This window comes from Netta rufina (genome assembly GCF_964035555.1).
Source record: "Netta rufina genome assembly, chromosome: 11".
NCBI classification, from domain to species: Eukaryota; Metazoa; Chordata; class Aves; order Anseriformes; family Anatidae; genus Netta; species Netta rufina.
The window spans coordinates 19824797-19843636 of record NC_140134.1 but is presented as its reverse complement, the minus strand read 5'-3'; the positions used below and the strand labels follow the sequence as shown (position 1 = coordinate 19843636).

Below are 18840 nucleotides of genomic sequence, written 5' to 3'. Positions count from 1 at the left end.
ACCCAAAGTTCACAAGGCAAGCAGACGGCCGCGCAGCTCCCCGTTTTCATCCTGCTCATTAAAAACACATCTGGGCTGCGGTGCGGAGCCGGGGCTGGGGACGGGTCCTGTGCACCAGCTGTGGCACGGCATCACCCTCATTTTCGGATAAATATTCCCCGCAGAAAGCAAGGGGGGAGTGTGTGTGTGTGTGCCTGTCCTCACTGAGCCTGGAGGGAAATTGCATCCCCTGTGCAATAACCCAGGAGGGCTCCCTGTCACCCACCGGGTTCCCTTGGGTGTTTCCTTGCGAAATAATGCCCCGTTTCTGGATTCAGCCTCAGTGGTTGCAGCACTCAGCCCCTTCTCCAGGTGTGTTTTGCCCCCGGAGCTGAGAAAAACGTGCTCTGGATGCTCAGCCCCACGGCAATCCTCAGGTTTGATAACCCGGTGGTCCTGGTGCCGCTGAGCCCAGCAAGTCGTGGCGGGGACCCCAGGCACGTGCCTGGCTGGGATGGTTAAAGACCTCATGGAAAGGTGAGATCCCATGCTGACAGTGCCCTTTCCAAATGTTTGTCCAGATTTCCATCGTCCTGCCTGCAGCAGCAGCTCCTGGGGGTTTTCACCAGCACATCGCCACCAGGGCGCAATGCCCTGCGCCCACCCGCACCACCAAGCCCCAACACCACCCGTTCACGAAGCAGAGCCCAGAGCTGTGCTGCGGCTCTCTGCCTTCAGGAAACCCCTTCATCACATGGGAAGACAAGAGGATGGAGTCTGTGACTTCAGGCCACTCATTTCTCTCTCCCTCCCCAAGCATCCAACTGAATTCCCCATGATACCCATAGGGAGCCAGGAAAGATGGAAGGAAAGTTTAGCAGGCTAAAAAGGAGGATGCTCTCTTCTCTCACACACTCTTCCTCATCCCTAAAGATGACAAGAGGGATGAATTTACCTCCTGAGGCCAAACCCTGATGCTCAGCTCCAGCAGCAGCAGGGATTTGGTGCCACGGGTCCCCCTCGGTGCCGCAGCGCCACCGGCACCGACCGGGCCAGGCCCTCGCTGCCCAACCTGGGTATTTTTCCTAGGGTGGAACAAGTTATGAAATCCAAATGTTTTCATTGTGACTAACCCACGGAAGCGAACAAGTTTGCCCTTGTTTTTGGATGGGTTTTTAGTTGCTGTCCTTGTCGTTGCCTTTTGTGCCCGCTTTCATCCTCGCTATTTTTACGCCTCGCTTCCGTCACCTCCCGGCTTTCTCCCCGCACATCGCCCTGCTCTGCTCACCAAACACCCTCCTCTCTCCCATGCTCCCAAGCGTCTTTGGACCCAAATCTGATTTTTCTTACGGGAAAAGCTCTAACCACAGCTCCTCATGCCCCGAGGAGCGAGGGCAGGATGGAGCCGAGCCACAGCGCTCCCCACTGCCTCCTCCAGCCCTGCTGGGGAGGACCTGGGGCCCCTCGCTGCTTTTTTAGGGTTCACCACCTGCAAACCCATTCCCAACGGGCACTGGAGGTTATCCAGGTGTTGACCCGCTCCATCCCAAGCACCTCTCACATCGGTGCAGGGAAAAGCTGAGAGCCCCGTGGGAGGGAGGAGCAGGAGAAGCCTCCCCCAGCATCTGTTTCCCCTTGTTTTATTCAGACCTTTGCCTCTCTCCAAGCAGCTTCCTGGGTTTAAAAATGTCCTTGGGTGAACTTCATGCAAGGATATCAATGCTTTTGGGAAAGGACGAGGCTGCAGGATGTTTGGTGGCTCCAGATGCCCTGTGATTACATGGGCAGGAGAAGATGCTCTCGGGAAAGGCAGGTGTTTCTGCACCCTCACTTGCTGGCAAACTCTTCCAAAGGTGGAGCATGGACACTTGGTCTCCTGCAAGCCAGCAGCAGCTTCATTTGTCCCATCTCAGCTCCACACAGCTTGGTGCAATGATTAATCTGAAATAAAAATCACCTAAAAAAAAAAAAAAGCACAAAATCTTATTATTTCAGCAACACTTGCAAATAATTGCATATAATGAGATCAACTAAAAAAAAAATAAATTGTTTTTTTGATATCAGGGCTTTGTTGTCATGAAAACAGGAGCATTTTTTACAGCACCTCACAAATAGAGTGAAGATCCACCCCAAAAGGGCACACTTGCTGCCAGTCCCGAGCAGAGCCTCACCTGCACGCCACTGAGCAGCTTTTAGCTCCATGCTCAAGTTGGGGAAAAACCAGGTGGTGCTTTACCAGCTTAAATCAGCTGCAGCCCTGCCCACCTTGACCTGATTGGGAAAACAGAAAAAAAATCAGAAAATCAGCAAAATCTGGAGCAGGAAAAGGCACGAGTGAGGGCAGGTCAGAGGCAGCCACCGTGCCGTGCCACCGGCGTGCGTACACAGCCTGGCTCCCAGCGCATCCGAGCCCGCAGCTAATGCCTGTAAATAAGAGCAATAAATTACAGATGTCTTCAGCAGCAATTAATTAATTGCCCGAGCCAACATGTGCTTCCACACAGGATGCCTTTGTCCAGCAGGCAGCTAAACCAAACACCCGGAGGGCTGCGGCCTGGAGCTCTGCCCCTGCTCTTCCTCCGCGGTTTAAATGCCCCCCTTCAGGCGCTGCCCTGCCTCGGACCTCGCCGTGCTCCCGTTGTGCATTACCCAGTGTTTGCAAGAATTTCACCAACCTGGCGTTGGGCAATAATTCACGCCCTGCCGCTCACCTGCAGCGGGGTGGGGTGGGCAAAATTTGGCGTGGTGGTGGCAGGTGGCACCGCGGGGTCCCCTGGGAGTCAGCGCCCCAGGGGTGGCACGGGACCTGTGGTGTTCAGAGGGCCTGGAAGGGCTTGGCCGTGCCTAAACGAGCTGTGATTCTTGATTTAATTTCCCCAGATCGGTCATGTAATTAAAAAGGGATTCACTATGGAGGCGTTCCTGGTGCTGTCAGAGACCAGCTAGTGACCAGCCAGGCCGGGATGCGCACAGCAGGGATTGCTCAGTCCCCAAACACTCCTAAAAGAGGTGCAGAAGTGCCACTGAAGCCCTTCTGCTGGTCACAAAGCAGGTGGCACCCCTATTTTCCAGCCTGGGGGGCCCAGTTGTGTTCTGCCGTCAGTTCTCTGAAGCATCTGGGCAATCCCTCATGTGTCTGCTCCGTAAATGCTGCAGGTGGAGGCGAGCTCTGCGGGGCCGGGGGCGAGGGTTTAGCCTCTGAGCAAGTCCTTTCGGGGGGGGAACGCCGCCTCACTCCTTTTGTCCCAGCCACAGCCCATAAATTCTCATCCGTGCAATAAAAACAAACTACAGTAGTTCATTTTTTGGGCCCTTTCCCAAAGCTTTTAGGCAGCTGGGGTTTGCTTTTGTGCTGACGAAGCGGTGGAGGAGGGCTTAAGCGGAACAATATCGCGGCGGCTGCGGGCGCGCTGGTGCTTCAAACCTCAGAGCGAGCCCCGGGGACCCACGGCATCTCCACGTCTCCATCCAAACCCTGGAAGCGGCCGCTCCAAGTCCCGGGATGTCAAAAACAGGGCTTAAAAAACAACAGCTCGGCACCGGCCACCCCTGGAGCATGGCTGGGGAAGCGCTGGGAGCCAAGCGCTTCGCGAAACCCCGGCTCCCAGCTCGCCCCCCTGCAACACGCAGCCTGCCCCAGCGCGCCCGGGACGGAACAAAGTCATCAATCAGTTCTTGGAGCTCCCACCTCCGTAAACAGGAGCGAGCCCAGGAACACAGAGCAGGGGAAAAAAAGCATCAGCTCCCTTCGGTGCGGCGCAGAGGGCGCGGGCGGGGAGGAGCAGGGCTGCTGGTTCCACTACGGCCCCATGGACCCCGCAGGGTGCAAATCCCATAGGAGCCCTGAGCACGGTGATTTTGGTGATGGTCGCTGTGCCGGTGTTGTATCAAAAGGGCAGGAGGCACAAGTAGCCAGGGCGAGCATCACTGCCCTGTTTTCCCATTTTTTTTTTTTTTAGAGGGGCAGGAGGGGAGCGATGGAGGCATCCAGCGAAGGAGCTTGGGGAGGGAGGAGGTGAGATCTTGGCACCGGTTTGGGGGAAAGCATTCAGCACGGCCGTGTTCACATAAATGCACTATTGTCTTCTAATTACACATCGGTGAGACAGTCATGGAAAAAAACAGAGCCAGCAGAGCCTCCCCGGGGCTCCTCCATAGCAGGGGAGCAGGAGGGGAACGTGGCTTCTCCAGACCTTGGCTTCATGCAGGAAAACGTCAGTGATGGAAGGGAAGACACGAGCCTGTCCAGGCTTGCTGCATCCTTCCCTGCTGGCCATGGGGCACGGCAGCATCCCGCTGACCCCTCCGAGCATCTCTCGGCTGTGGTCGGAGCTGGAAGCAGGCTGAGGAGCTGCTGGGGCTGGCATCGTGGCCGCAGTGAGGATGCTGAGACTTGGCACTGCCGGGCTTTCTGGAGGCGTGGGTTTTGTGGGTTTTGTGCAAACCAGACCCAGATGCAGGCACGGCTGGGAGCAGAAGCCAGGGCTGCCAGCAGCCAAGCCCAGGGAGACCCACTGCCTGCCGCGGTGAAATGCTGTTAAATCTGGTGCTAATTGATCAAATTCCTCTACTCTGACGCAGAACCAGGTGGGGCCGGGCTGCAGCACCTCTCCTCACGGCACCCCAGCACATTTTGGCATGGCACAGCCAGAGGAGGATGCTTGAGCGTGGCCGAGCTCCGTGTTTGTATCTCAGAGCCTCCGGCTCGCTGGACATCCCTCACCCAGCGGAGAAACCTCCTGACACTTTCTGGCACATCCCAGTTGTTTGCTACTTCTGCCTCGTCAACAGAAACAGGAGTCGGCGCCGGGCACCTCCGATTATTTTGTTATGTGACCCCGTGATCGATGTCCCTCCTGCACCGCTCCCTCTGGCAGCGGGGCCGGGAAGCATTACTAAGCGGGCAGCCTGTCCCATCACGTCCCGTCCCATCCCACCCCATTCCATCCCTTTCCATCCCATCCCACACCCCACTGCCTGTCCCCATCCCGAGCACAACACAGTGCGTGCGATGCCACGGGGCAGGCGTGACCCTGCACAGCTCCACGCTTCATTTCCAGAGTTATATGGGGGAAAAAATGTGGTTGCCCTGCTCTGGGGGGATCTCCTTAGGGTCTTTGCTAGCTCTGCCCATGGTTCAAGCGAGATGTGGTTGGATTTATTCAAAGGGAGGGTCCCGGGAAGGTTGTCATCCCTCCTCTGCAGCTCGGGGCTACCCCAAGGTGTCTGAAACATGCATCCCTCCACGTCCCCCAAACCCCCAAAACCCCACAGCATCCTCACCTGGTCCCAGCCAGATCTAGCACAGGGGGGAGAGGACAGCAAGGGGGACAGCCCTGCCCCAAACCCACTGAGTGTGGGGAGCCCCCAGGCACCGGGGGGGGGCACCGCCTTGCCCCAGACCAGGCGAGACCCCCAAAATATCCTCACCGCAGCGAGACACAGGCAGGACCCCGTGAGATAACCACCTGTGAGATATCCCTGCATGGAATTACCACCAGCATCCCATTTGTGTCCGGACCCAGTACAAGCCCCACAGCCCAGATTAACAACAGCGACAGCGCTGTCACCCACGGGACCACCCCAGGACACGGCACGGAGCCCCCACATCCCCATGCCAAGCCGCAGCCACGCTCCTGCAGCGGGGCAGGGCTCCGTTCCCCCGAGCTCTGCGTTCACCATCACCTTGCCGGGGGCTGTCCAGCCTGCAGCTTCCCCTCTCGTCCGATCTGCTTTTGCTCGGCGGCCCGTGGCGCGGTGCCACCTCCGGAGCCGCACGCCGCGCTATATAAGCCACCTCGGCGCGCGGGCTGCGGGGAGGCTCGCGCTTCGCCCGCTGCAGCAGCAGCACCGAGCCCCAGGGAAGCTCCTGCTCCTGCTCTCCTCCTGCTCCTGCTCTCCTCCTCCTCCTCTGCAAATTCCTTCTTCCCGCAGTTACTCCGAGTCCTCGCTCCCCCGGACCTCAGCGTGGCTGGCGGCGAGAGGACGGGACGGGACGTTCCTTCCTTGAGTACTTTTATGGTTTTTTGTAGGTAAGAGCAAAAAAGGAGAAAAAAAAAATCCTGCTAAGTTTTTTTTTTTTTTTTTTTTTTTTTCCCTCCTCTCTCCGCAGCAGGCATTATATAACTCTGCTGGGTAATTAAGGCGTAATTACAAGTGGCTGTGGCTGTGGAGGTGGGAATTCCTCGCTGGGGGAAGCCCGAGGGTGGCTGATGGCTGGGTCTATGCGGGGCGTGCTCGGGTCGGCGCTCGGCGGCATCGTGGGGCTCCCATTCATCCCAGTGCGACCTCCTGCTCGCTTACTGGGCTTGGCACGGGGCTCCAGGACAAAGGCTCTCTGCTCCCATGGGGCTGCCAGGGCTCCGTCCTGCACCACCTTGGGCTTGAGCCCACCTGCCCCGGGGGGAGGACGTGTCCCCCGCACCGGCACGAAACCCTGCGCCGAAGGAGTGGCGGCCAGCTCCCAAAATAGCCTGCGAGTGGGAATCGGGCTTTCCGCCCGCATTCATTTTTCCTGGTTATTGTCTGGCTGGAAGTTCGTGACCCCGCCGTAAGCCCACAAAATCCCGCTCATGTGTTGCTCGTTATTTGTGCTTGACTGGGAGCCGCTGGGCTGTAATCAAAGCATTTCCTATCCCCAGAGCCCCCGCGCTCAGAGAGGTTCGTTCACGCTGCCGGCAAGCAGCAAGGTGCTTTTGCTGCCGCTGACAGCCTCATTTTATGGGTAAACTGAGGCACTGAGCACTGACAGCAGCTTTTTCCCCCAAATTCATTAATTTTGGGTGTGGAAACAAAGCACCTGTAGCTGCAGCTGGTGTCAGTGTGGATAAGAGCAGCCCCGACGCTGGGTACCTTCCGAAATCAAATGCTAACCACAGGGCTACGTGATTTATTAAACACCAGCTGCAGCAGCCGGGCTGGGGGAGAGAAACACAGAGCCTCAACCCCTCACCTCTGCATGCAAAAGTAAAAGAAAAAAGGGAAATATTTGGCATCTGGCTGCAAAGGCTTGGCTTGTGTGGGGGGTTTTACGCTCTCAGAGGTGCTCGGGAGCCTTCCCCTCCTTGGACACACCGCAAACAGCAGGACAGGGCAGAGCGGGGCGCGGGGGCTGAGGGGAAGAAATGTTTCTCTGCAGAAACACTTAGCCTGCGAAATGGCCTGGCAAGGAGATGTCGTTAAAAAGCAGAGCTCTGCAGAATAGATTTGGGGAGCAGGGCTGAGATGTGACGGCGAGAAGCAGCAGGACACGGCACAGATGTGCCACCTCCGCCGGGGGACGGGCTGCCCTTGGAGCAAAACCTTCTGTGACTTCTTCTGGGTGGTGGGTGCCAAATTAGGCTGGGAGGTGGTGGCCCTGCAGGGTGTTTTGCTGGGAGAAGCATCCCAGAAGCAGGTGGCTGGCACCGCAGCGAGCCCTGACCTGGCTGTGCTTCTCCCTGCAGGTCTGGGGAAGGCGCAGGACGGCTGCGGGTACTCGAGGAAGCCCCCGGTCACCTCCGGACACCACCATGGTCACTGCGAGAGGATGGCTGCTGCTGCTGCTGCTCCTCCTGGGAGCCTCGGCCGGTCTAGGTGAAGGTCACCCCTTGCTAGTCCTGTCCCCGTGCTGTCCCCAGCCAGGGGACACAGGCAATGCCATGGGTGGGCACGGCGAGGGCGGGCACCGCATCCTCCTCTCCAGAGCCATCAGGACCCTGCCCGCTCTGCTCGGGAGGGTTTTGCAGAGAAACGTGCTTGCAGGCTCTTTGGATTTGTTTTCCGAGGCTATACAAGAATTTCGCCCTGAAGTGCTCTGGCCGGATGCCCAGGGGATAAGAACAGGGAGGGTCAGTGCTTAGCGGGGACGTGCCCAAAAAGCCCGTCCTGCGCTGGGCAGCTTTGGGCTCAGCTCCCCGGTTTAAGGCCGAGCTCATCCCCTTGGGTTCGTTTCTCCCCCATGTAGGGAAAGGCAGGATGTGCTTTATGCCTCCAGATATAAAAAGATGATTTGGTCATAGCTGCTCCAACACAAAGGGCAGCGAGCCTGAAATGCGACAGCACCCGGGGAAATCCCAGCAGGAGGGACACGGGGAGGGCTCTGAGCACGGCCAAGCCATGCCCGACCACTCACATCTAATTAACTTATTATTAATCTGTTTTAATCTCCAATTTGTTAATTTGTTGACCCCTAGGTCAAAGGCTTCTGAGGCAAAACCTCGGCAGGATCCAGATAGGACAGAAAACCTTCAGCCCGCTGGTGATGCTCAGCTTAGAGAGTGAGTTGTCTCCCACCTCGGGTGCCTTTCCCTTGCTGGGAAAAATGATATTTGCGCGTATATTTTTTTTTTTTCCCCAACCTGAATTTTAAACCAAATCGGTTCATGGGAGTAGGTGGGACATTGAGGCAATGGAATAAATGCTAATCACTCGTGACCTCCTGTCGGGTTTGGGCTCTCGCTGACACACGCCGCTGGCTCCTCTCCTGGAAAGCTGAAGGTCAAGTGCATGACCACAGCCCGGCCCAGGAGGCTGGGGACGGCGCAGCGAGGGCACGGCGCGTTACACCCAGCCCTCCCACCCCACGGCAGGCGTCTGTCCCCCCAGCGGCCCGTCCGTCTGTCCTGCATCCCGGGGTGGGGGCTCGGGGGCTTCCCATTCTCCCATCCCACTCCCGTGGGGCTGAGCCGTGGGATGGAGGGGAGATTGGAAGCTCAGAAAATATGGACGTGGGCGGCCAGGCAGAGGGTTTGCACCTCTCCCTTCAGCCTGCTGAGAGGGGTTTTTAGGGAAGCTGTCAGGGAAACTGCGGCTTCCCAAATTTCCCCTCCAAGTGGATGGCCCCCAGTTGTGCCGTGGCTAGAGCTTGCAGAGCAGGTGTTAAATTGTGCTGCTCTAGGGAGAAATAAAGCAAAACCTTGAGGTTTTGGCCAACACCAAAGCAGCACCTGCCCTTGGCTGCGAGCAGGGAGCCAGCAGCTCTGTTTTTACCTCTGGGAGTCGGTGTGCAAGCTCTCCCTGGGCTGTTCAGCTGGGCTCAGTGCAGCCACGAGGGTCACAGCGCACGTCCTCTGCCCGCAGGTACGAGGAGCAGCTCTCGCCGGGGAGCCCCGACCTTCGCCTACGCCAGACACAGTACGTCCCAGTTTCATTTTCGAACAGTTCAGCCCGTCTGTCTTTCTAGCAAGTAACCTAACCTGGGTTACAACAAAGCTGGCGGGAGAGTAGGTGTGGGAGATGACGTGGTACCCGCACGCGTTTCCAAGAGACCTAATTTTTAGAAACTTTAGTCACAAGTGCATCCTCGTAAACATTATTAGAACATTGTCATTTAAAAATAAGCCCAAACCACACGCTTGGAGTGGATCTCATCCATTCAGGCAGCTTAGACTAATACCTTCTAGTAGCCTTTTAAATAAATTCCTTTAAACATCTAACCGCAAGCTAAACTTTCTGTAAACCCCTTTGTATTTTACGAATCAGCTGGTCCCCAAAATGCTCAGCGTGCTCAGGCTTCTGTTTCGCAGACAGTAAAGCTGGGGCTCTCAACAAGACACACGCTTCCCCTGTAGAGAACATATGCTGAAGCATGCTTAAAGACATTCAGTACGAGCATACCAACAATTTTACCCTTTTTTTTTGTTGTTTTTTATTTAACCACATTTGAAATGCAGGCGAGCACTGCCCCTCAGACAGCATTTAAATGACAATGTGTGTTTGATTTCCTTTAAGCCAAAGTTATTCAAAACTAAGCATGAGCTGCGTGCACTCTGCACCCCTTGAGTTTATCTTAATCATCCTGAATTCGGTAGCCTGCAGGGAATTAAGTCAGAAGCATTCAGGCGCCTTCTCGTGCTTTATATCCCAGCTCTCTGACCATGCTTTGAGTTTGTTTAATCCATGTGGTGCGTGATATCCAAATACAAGCGCATCCTTGGAGCTATATAGAAGCTGTTAAGAAAGCTGCCTGTTTTGGGGCAGCCAAAATGTAACGTGCGTGTCAGTAACACACCCGTGATGTTATTCAAGGTCCGCTGGTGCAAGACTCAAAAAGGTTTTTGTCTCCATGGTCGAAATGGAGCGAGTGCTCGGCAAAGTGTGGCCAAACCGGTGTGCAGAAGCGTACCAGATCCTGCCTAGCTGAACGCCTCTGGGGCGTGCACTGTAATGAAGCAACTGAGGAAGGGCGGCTCTGCATTGGACACGTTTGCTCAGGTGCTCCTATAACATCCATTACCTCCTGATCTCACCACTGCACGGGGGGTTTTCTCCCTCCGTGGCCTTTTTTTCCATCTTTCTCCTTGCCAGAGTTCTGAGGGATGCAAAACCAGGCAGGGCTGGAACACACCAAGGGAGCAGAGCACGGAGACTGGATAGCCAAACAGCAAGATGAGGGGGATCCAGATGCAGGGAAACAACAGGAACCCATAAAGATCCTGGGGATACAGGAAAAACTTGTAGTCTTGATACAGCAGCAGCTCTCAAAGTGCAGTCAGGGATTGCAGGCTGCTGCCTCCATGCACCCAGACCCAGGAAGGAGAAGAGTAGGAAATACTGAATTGCTATAGCCTCACGGCTTATAATTAATTATACTATTCTTATATACCCCTTTTTAGCAAATCACTCTGAAAACAGTCTATTTTTTTCTCCAAGAAAGTTGTTTCGGGTTTTTCCTGATTTCTTTTATTTATTTAGAGCAATTAAAAAAAAAAAAAATCACAGAGCTGCTGTACAGGGATGTTCTGCGATCATAAAGGAATGACCTGAACCCTTGCAAAAGGGAAGAAATGGGAATTATTTAGGGTTAACTGCTATAGGCAACGACAACGTTTCAGAATCACTGTTTGGGAGACCACTCATTAGACCTATCAGATAATGCTCATTTAGCAAGTAACCTGTGTCCTGAACAAGTCAGGATACTGTTGAGTAAGGGGAGACAGCTTTTAAAATACACCATTGCTGTGACATTTAGGTGAGTTGGTAACAGAAACCTACAAAGTGGAAGGCTTTTGGATTTGTGATTTTGCCAGGGTTCAGCTAAGAGCTCACGTGCAGATCTGGATTCAGGTTTCCCTGAAATTCAGCCCTTTGGGGATGGTAAATAAAAGTTGCTAGCTGTAATTATATCCACGTGGCTGCTTTCTACTAATTGTGAGGTTCAGCACTACACCACCCCCGTGTTTCTAATGCGCAGCTGTTGATAATCGGTAAAAAAAATATGCTTGGGATACAATTTATTCCTTATGCCCTATCTGCCTTATTGCATCTAAATTAAAAGCAGGCACGAGACCGTGCTGTGAGCGTGATGGGGCCTGGGGCTGCTTTCTGACTTGCTTGTCTCCCCTCCAGCCTGCAACATCACGTGCCCCATGGGCCGGGTGAACGCCGACTGCGACGCCTGCATGTGTGAGGATGTGACCCTGCATGGAAAGGTTTCCCTCGAGGATGGCTCGCCCGCTGCCGATGCCCGGGTCTACCTGCAAGCCAAGAAACTCAAGCTGTTGACGACAGCCGACAACAAGGGCACTTTCAGGATCCCTGGGGTCTGTCCTGATGGCAAAAACACCCTCAAAATAAAGAAAGCCAAATACGCCACGGCTGCTGTCACCGTGCCCGAGACCAACAGAAGAAACCTGGCGCTCCAAGTGCAGCTGCAAAGATCAGGTAGCCCTGAAGAGATGGGGAAAGTCCGGCACAGCTGAGAGCAGGAGGCGTTACGCAGTTATCAGAAATAAGACTAATGAGGTGGCTTTTCCTTGTCCTGCAGGCAAACCCTACATCGTCAAGAGTCCCGATGACAAGGCGAGGAGAGTGGGGCAGAGCGTGGCGCTCTGCTGTGATGCTGTGGGGACTCCAGTCCCCGACCGCTACCTCTGGTAAGAAACTTGAGTTTGATCCCATACCCTCAGGGAAGGGAGAAGTCTTAACTGGTGCACAGACTTGATTTTTACCTCCTTACTGTCCTACATCAAGGCATTGTTGTTGTTTTTTTTTTAAAGCTATAAAACAGTGTGCTTAAATACACAGAGAAACCACCGCTACAACTGATGGGTTCCTGGAGATTTGCAGAGTTGGCATTTCTCACAGGTGCAGTAATGTAATCCGCTTAGGGACTTAATGGAAAAAACATTCAAACAGGGGTTTGAGAAACCTCACAGGTGTGACTGGCAGCTGTGTCTGGAACTGGTTTTAGGTGAAGTCCCTGTAAGGATTTGTAGCCTGACTAGCACCCCTTACAATGCTGTGGAGTGATGTTTTTAAGTGTGACCACAATACTGAAAGGGCAGCTCCTGGGACGTAGCTGCTCTGTGATACGAGAGGTGAAGCTGATGGAAAAGGTCTGGCAAAATCCACACTGCAGCATGCAGAGTGGGCAGGATCCAGACTTTGCTTTGTACCAGTCATTTAATCAGTCTCCATCCCATTAACTCTCTGCCTCTTCCTGGCAGGTACCACAACGGCTCACTGCTGGATCCCTCCATATACAAATATAAGAACAACCTGATTCTGAAGAACCTCAACAGAGGCCAGGCGGGAGAGTATTTCTGCAAGGCCAGCAGCGATGGGGGTTCAGCAAAGTCCCAGTCTGCCAAGCTTTCTGTAATAGGTAAGAAAAACGCACACGATGCACTCCAAAACAGCTGGGGAGGCAGTGGGGTGCAGAAACCAGTGCTCAGAAATTGTCACACACGTGGGAAAGAAAAGGCACAGGAAAAAATATTCAGCCTTTATCTCATGCATCCGCTAGCGGATAAGCCTGAGTGAGCTGGTTATCAGCCAGATGCTCTCCACAGACTGGAGCTCTGGATTTCAGATGACCTGCCAAACTCCATTTGCTGGGCACGGTCATTTCTCACTGTAACTGCTGCCTGGCATGTGAATTTTTTATTTATTTATTTTGAAATCTTGGGACCCACCTAGGTCTGTCCGCAGCCACAAAGCCAGGGCAGCTGCAGGACATCTAGCTGAGGCTGTTTGATGGCAGTGGCAGGAAAGCAGGAGCTGGGACACTCCTGCAACCAGCACAGCTCTTAATCACATACCTTGAGTTACAGTTGAGCACCTGCTCCACTGAAACAAAGGCCAGATGAACTCAGCTAAACAAAATTCTGCAGACCATATGCTTTATCGCTGCAAAAACCTGTGGTGGGAAGCAATGTTTAGCTCTGAGGGCTTCAGACCACGTACAGATGACTGTACAATTATTTCCTGCTGCTCATTAAGAAATCCTATCCAACAGGAAGACAAGAGGCAGCCTGCAACCCCCAGCCCCAAAGCCACCTCATCCGTCTTCCGCACGACTGTTTCCAGAAGGCAACTAATTCGTTCTACTACGACGTGGGCAAATGCCCGGCGAAGACCTGCGTTGGGAAGCTGGATAAAGGACTGCGGTGTAAGGACAACGTTGCCTACTGCTGCGGGGCAGCCAAGATGGAAACGAGAGAGATCTCGTGCAATGGGTACACGCTGCCCACCAAGGTCACCGTGGAATGCGGCTGCAAGAAATGCACCGAGACCAGAATAACGGTTCGAGGCAGGGCCACGGCAGCAGATAACGGCGAGCCGCTGAGGTTCGGCCACATCTACATGGGGAACAAGAGAGTGAGCATGACCGGCTACAAGGGAACCTTCTCCATCCCCATCCCCGCAGACACTGAGAGGCTGGTTCTGACTTTCGTGGATCGGCTGCAGAAGTTCGTGAACACAACGAAGGTTCTGCCCTTCAAGGAAAACGGAGGCGCTGTGTTTCACGAGATTAAGTTACTGAGGAAGAAAGCCCCTGTTACGCTGGAATCCACTGAAACCAACGTGATTTCTTTGGGAGAAATGGAAGATGATGATCCAATTGCCGAATTAGAAATTCCTCCCGACTCGTTTTACAGGAAGAACGGAGAACTTTACAGAGGCAAAGTGAAAGCCAGCGTGACGTTTCTGGACCCAAGAAACATCTCAGCAGCTGCTGTGACACAAAGCGACCTGAACTTTGTAGATGAGGAGGGAGATGTGTTCCCGCTCCGCACGTACGGCATGTTTTCCGTGGACTTCACTGATGAACGGGGCACCGAGTCCCTTAATGCAGAGGAGGTGAAGGTTCATTTGGACGCTGCTCAGATCAAAATGCCCGAGCACCTGCAAGAGATGAAGCTTTGGTCGCTGAACCCCGAGACAGGATTATGGGAGGAAGAAGGGGATTTCAACCTGGAGAAAAGCAGGCGGCGCAAAAGAGAGGAGAGAACCTTTTTGGTGGGAAACATGGAGATCAAAGAAAGGCGGCTTTTCAACCTGGATGTTCCAGAGAGCAGACGGTGCTATGTCAAAGTCCGAGCGTACCGAAGTGAGAGATTTCTGCCAAGTGAGCAGATCCAAGGGGTAGTGATTTCTGTTATAAACACGGAGCCAGAACCAGGATTCTCCTCCAACCCCAGGGCATGGGGTCGTTTTGACAGTGTTGTTACTGGTCCCAACGGCGCCTGTGTGCCAGCTTTCTGTGACGAGCAAAACCCAGAGGCCTACGCAGCTTATATTTTGGCAAGCTTGGGGGGTGAAGAACTTGAAGCCGTGGCCTCCGCTCCCAAACTTAACCCCAATGCTATTGGGGTCCCACAGCCATATCTCAACAAGCTCAACTACAGGAGAACGGACCACGAGGACTCAAACACCAAGAAAACCGCTTTCAGCATTAACATGGCCAAGCCGAGCCCCAATTCCGCCGATGAGAACAACGGCCCTATTTATGCCTACGAAAACCTAAAAGAATGCGAGGAAGCTCCATACAGCGCCGCTCACTTCAGGTTTTACAGGATAGAGGGAGACCGGTACGACTACAACACCGTCCCCTTCAGCGAGGACGACCTCATGAGCTGGACCGACGACTACCTGGCGTGGTGGCCTAAGCCCATGGAATTTAGGGCCTGCTACATCAAAGTAAAAATTAACGGGCCCCAGGAAGTCAACATAAGGTCTCGCAACATGGGCGGGACACATCCACGTACCATCGGCAAGCTCTACGGCATCAGGGACGTGCGCAGCATCCGTGACTCGGAGCAGCGGGACGTGTCGGCGGCCTGCCTGGAGTTCAAGTGCAGCGGCATGCTCTTCGACCAGGACCGCGTGGACCGCACGCTCGTCAAAGTCGTCCCCCAAGGTAGCTGCCGCCGCGAGAGCGTGAACAGCATGCTCCACGAGTACCTGGTGAACCACCTCCCCATGGCTACTAACAACGATTCCAGTGAGTACACGATGCTGGCGCCTCTCGACCCGCTGGGGCACAACTACGGCATCTACACCGTCACCGACCAGGACCCGAGGATTGCCAAGGAAATCGCTCTGGGCAGGTGTTTCGATGGCACATCCGATGGCACCTCCAGAATCATGAAGAGCGATATCGGCGTCGCGTTGACTTTCACTTGTTCGGAGAGGAGCGCAGCCGAGCAAAGCATCTTTGAGTCCCAGAGGAACTCGGGCCAGCAGTCCATAGTGGTGCCACCACCCCCGAGGGAGAGTCCCGCGTTCCAAAGGCCGCTGGGGATCCGCCAAATCCCCCAAAGCAGGGTCCCGATGAGAGGTCAACGGCCTTCCTCGTACTAGAGCTGTACAGGAGTCTCAGTAAAGTCAATCACATTTGATTCAAGATAGCCTGAAAGGCACATCCACCTGCAAGTAACTTCACTCAAAGCAGGTAGATGTCATTATTTCTGAGAAGCGGTTAAGGTGCCTCTTTTTTTTCTTCTTACATTGCACCAGAAAGGAAAGATAAGGCCAAAACTGGGGGCCAGTAGTTGTAGTGGGTTTCTGCCTTATTAAAAGCATCCAAAAAAAAAGTTCTGCCTGACTTTAAAAAGCTTCACGGTAGCCTAAAGAGAGGATTAAACACACAGCTCACTTAAGACGTGTACATAAGACATTCTCCTGGTCTGCATCTGCAGACTTTGCCAGCCAAAGTACCTGTACAGTAGTTGATAACATGAAAAGGAATAAACTGATTTCCTCATGCTGAATTCAACTGCAAGGTTTTGTACTTGAAATGTAAGTATTTTATTTATTTCTAGCTTGTTTTAGATGACCTTATTCAAGCTAAACTACCGGCAGCTGCATTTCTAAGAACTCACATGCTTGACAGCACAGAGAAGCCATGTGGATTTGTAGGCTCCACATGGATAAAATTATGGCTCTCTCTTGCTTCTTGCATTATTTGAGAAGAAAATCCTTGCTCTACAATAGGGTAGATTAATAAAAAGTCATTTTGTAATTCTGACAACGCTGTATTCTCTTTGTGTTTGACATGCCCAAGTAAATAAACCATGCGTAGAGCTGACAGAAGAATAATCTGCAGAGTTTCTTTTCAACAAATGGGTCAAAGCTTTTCAATGCAAGACTGATCCTGGGTATGGGAAAGTGGTTTGGTGGGTAGCTGCTGCTCCCTTTAGTCCAGGGCTTTGCCACAGCATTCTGCATTCAGGGAATCTCCAGTCTCTGACCCACAAGCAGCACCAGAACCGTGAGATGGGGAGAGGCAGCGACTGTTAGGGGGTGCAGAGCAGCAGGGATGAACACTAAAAGGGAGCAGCAGGGCTCCCAGAGGGGGGACAAGATGGGGGGAAGAGGGCTTTAAGGATGACAGGAAGTCAGGGAACATGGCAGCATGGCTAGGAGGGACAGAAACAGTTTGGTTCCCCTCCACATTCAGCAGCAGTGCACAGCATGCTGCTGGGTAAGAAGCTGCTCTTAGCTGAAAGCACACATGGCCACAGAAGGGGTCAGACATAGGGACCTAACACTGCCCTACCAAACCCCTACAGCCTCCCTCCCACTACTTCCAGAGAGCAATTGAGGACCTCTCCAGCACAGAACACACTGTTTACACCCAAATGTATTACTGTCAATAAACTTTTTGGGTGCAGGCAAGCCTCTAAGCCTCCAACACTGAAATCTTCACGGAGAGACCACAGAAAAGTGGCCAGTGTTCCTGAATTAAAGCTGAATTCAAACATGCTCCAGTGTGAATTTCCCTCTCTTATCACTCAATCCTCTCCTACAGATATGAGGACAGTTCTGCTACAGACCTCTTCTGTGTCTTACCTACAGCTCATGAAGGGTGTGGTGAATGTTTCAGTAGCCTTTAGCAAGCTCTGGAACAGGCTCTCAGGTGTGCCATGGAGCATCTCAGGTATTAAACATAGATCTGTGCAGTGCCAACGCAGCCTGAACTATGGTTGAAAAGAAAAAAAAAAAAAAACAACCTTATAATCCATGTTTTTATGTAAATTGACAATTATCTAAGAGAAACGAGAAAAGAGCTGTGGAATACTCTGGCACATCCTTCTCATACCAATGAATTTAGACTGCGTGTGTTTTCTTTTGTGTCTAGTCTGCTGCAAGAGCTTGGCGCGGGCTCGGGCCAAGGCAGCCAGTGGGGAGCATTAGCTCGGACCTTCCCACAGAGCTCTTGGCTTGCACTGCAGACTCGCAGAGAAATGCCTCTTCTCTCCGCTCCCCTCCTCCTCCGCAGCCAGCCAGCCAAATCCTGGCCCTGGTTTCATCACTTCGAGGGTGAAGTAACACAAATGACTTCTACAGACCAACCCAGGAGTTCCACAGAGGAAAGCAGGCTCAGGGGCTGGTCCCTGCACCGCACGGGTGCTCAGCAGAACCAAACAGCAGAGTTCAGGGCTCTGTCTCTTGGGGAGAAATTTCTGTTTAGCAGCAATTAAATGGTCACAGACCTACGGCCTGAAATTCTGCCCATCCATCAAACAGCAAGAAGCTCTCCAAGTTTCCCCAGACAGTCCCCCACTGCAGCTAAACTCCGACTTGGAGAAACAAACCTCTCTGTGCTCAGAGTCCCTGAGCTCTCAGAGGAGGCTGCTGGCAGAGTGCATTGGATGCAAAGCAAGACAGAGGTTTCCAATGTAGGCACTGACGTGCTATTAAGAGAAAACCAGCCAAAAAACACCACTCGGTGCTAACACTTCTTCACCGCTGATAAGTCACCACGCCAAAGACATCAAGAGTTTTTTTTTTTTCTAGGAGAAAAGCTACAACAGATCCTAGCGTCCACCCCTCTCACAAGTTTTATGCTATAGTGAGTTCTGACTTCCAGCTCCTCAGCGCTGTGTTTACGGTCAGTGCTCTGCAGTGTCCCCTCTGCAACCTGAAACCTCAGGCACACTCCCACATATCAAAGGAGAGCATCAGCCCCAGGAATGCAGGAAGGCTGTAACTCAGCTCCTCCCTGTGCATTAACTTTCAGACCACCAACCTCGAGAAGCAGTCTGGAGCAGGAGACCTGGCTCCTAAACATCAGTAAGTTTGGGGCTAATGGCACAGAAACTTCCATTAAGGTTACTTGGTTTCCAACCCTGATGACCTATCCCTCCCCTTGTTTTTAAGAAAGAGAAAATTCTGCCTCCCAGAAGCTACCAGGCTGTCAGCAGTTAGGATAAACACAAGAAGTGAGATTCCCATCTAGCCTCAACCTTCACATTATTCATGGATTTTACAAACAACAATTTTAAGTCTTGAGTATTCCTTTGATTAATCACCTACACTTTTTGAAATTTATTCAGCAGAAGACAGGAATAAAGTTTCCAAGGAAGCAGGGGGAGTAGTAGGGTTTGGTTAGAGAACAGATGCATCCAACTGCTAGTCATCAGCATACTAGGAAACATCATTCCCTTTAGCATTCACTTGAAATTCAAGATGAAATCATCCCTGTCCAACACCAGAGCCCTTCTGGTATCCAAAAGTTTTGCAGTTCTACCAGCAATTTGGCTTCACTGATCTTAAACTGAGCCGTAGCGGATGTTGGGTCTATGAATACCTCTGCTATGTTTCCTCTCTCCGAGAAGAGGACAGCTGTTTTATTTCATTAGTATCACTTTC

The 18840-nt window shown here is 53.0% G+C and overlaps 1 protein-coding gene across 1 annotated transcript; it reads left to right on the top strand.

Annotated features, from left to right (window-relative positions):
• The first annotated feature begins 5860 nt into the window (after window positions 1-5860).
• Window positions 5861-16268, top strand: CILP (cartilage intermediate layer protein). Its single transcript, XM_084293786.1, has 9 exons — window positions 5861-6011; window positions 7425-7554; window positions 8154-8237; window positions 9040-9093; window positions 9988-10173; window positions 11308-11622; window positions 11726-11834; window positions 12408-12565; window positions 13199-16268. Exons 2-9 carry the CDS (start codon window positions 7491-7493, stop codon window positions 15544-15546), a joined length of 3318 nt encoding a protein of 1105 aa, XP_084149912.1. The 5' UTR covers window positions 5861-6011; window positions 7425-7490; the 3' UTR covers window positions 15547-16268.
• The last annotated feature ends 2572 nt before the right edge of the window (window positions 16269-18840 follow it).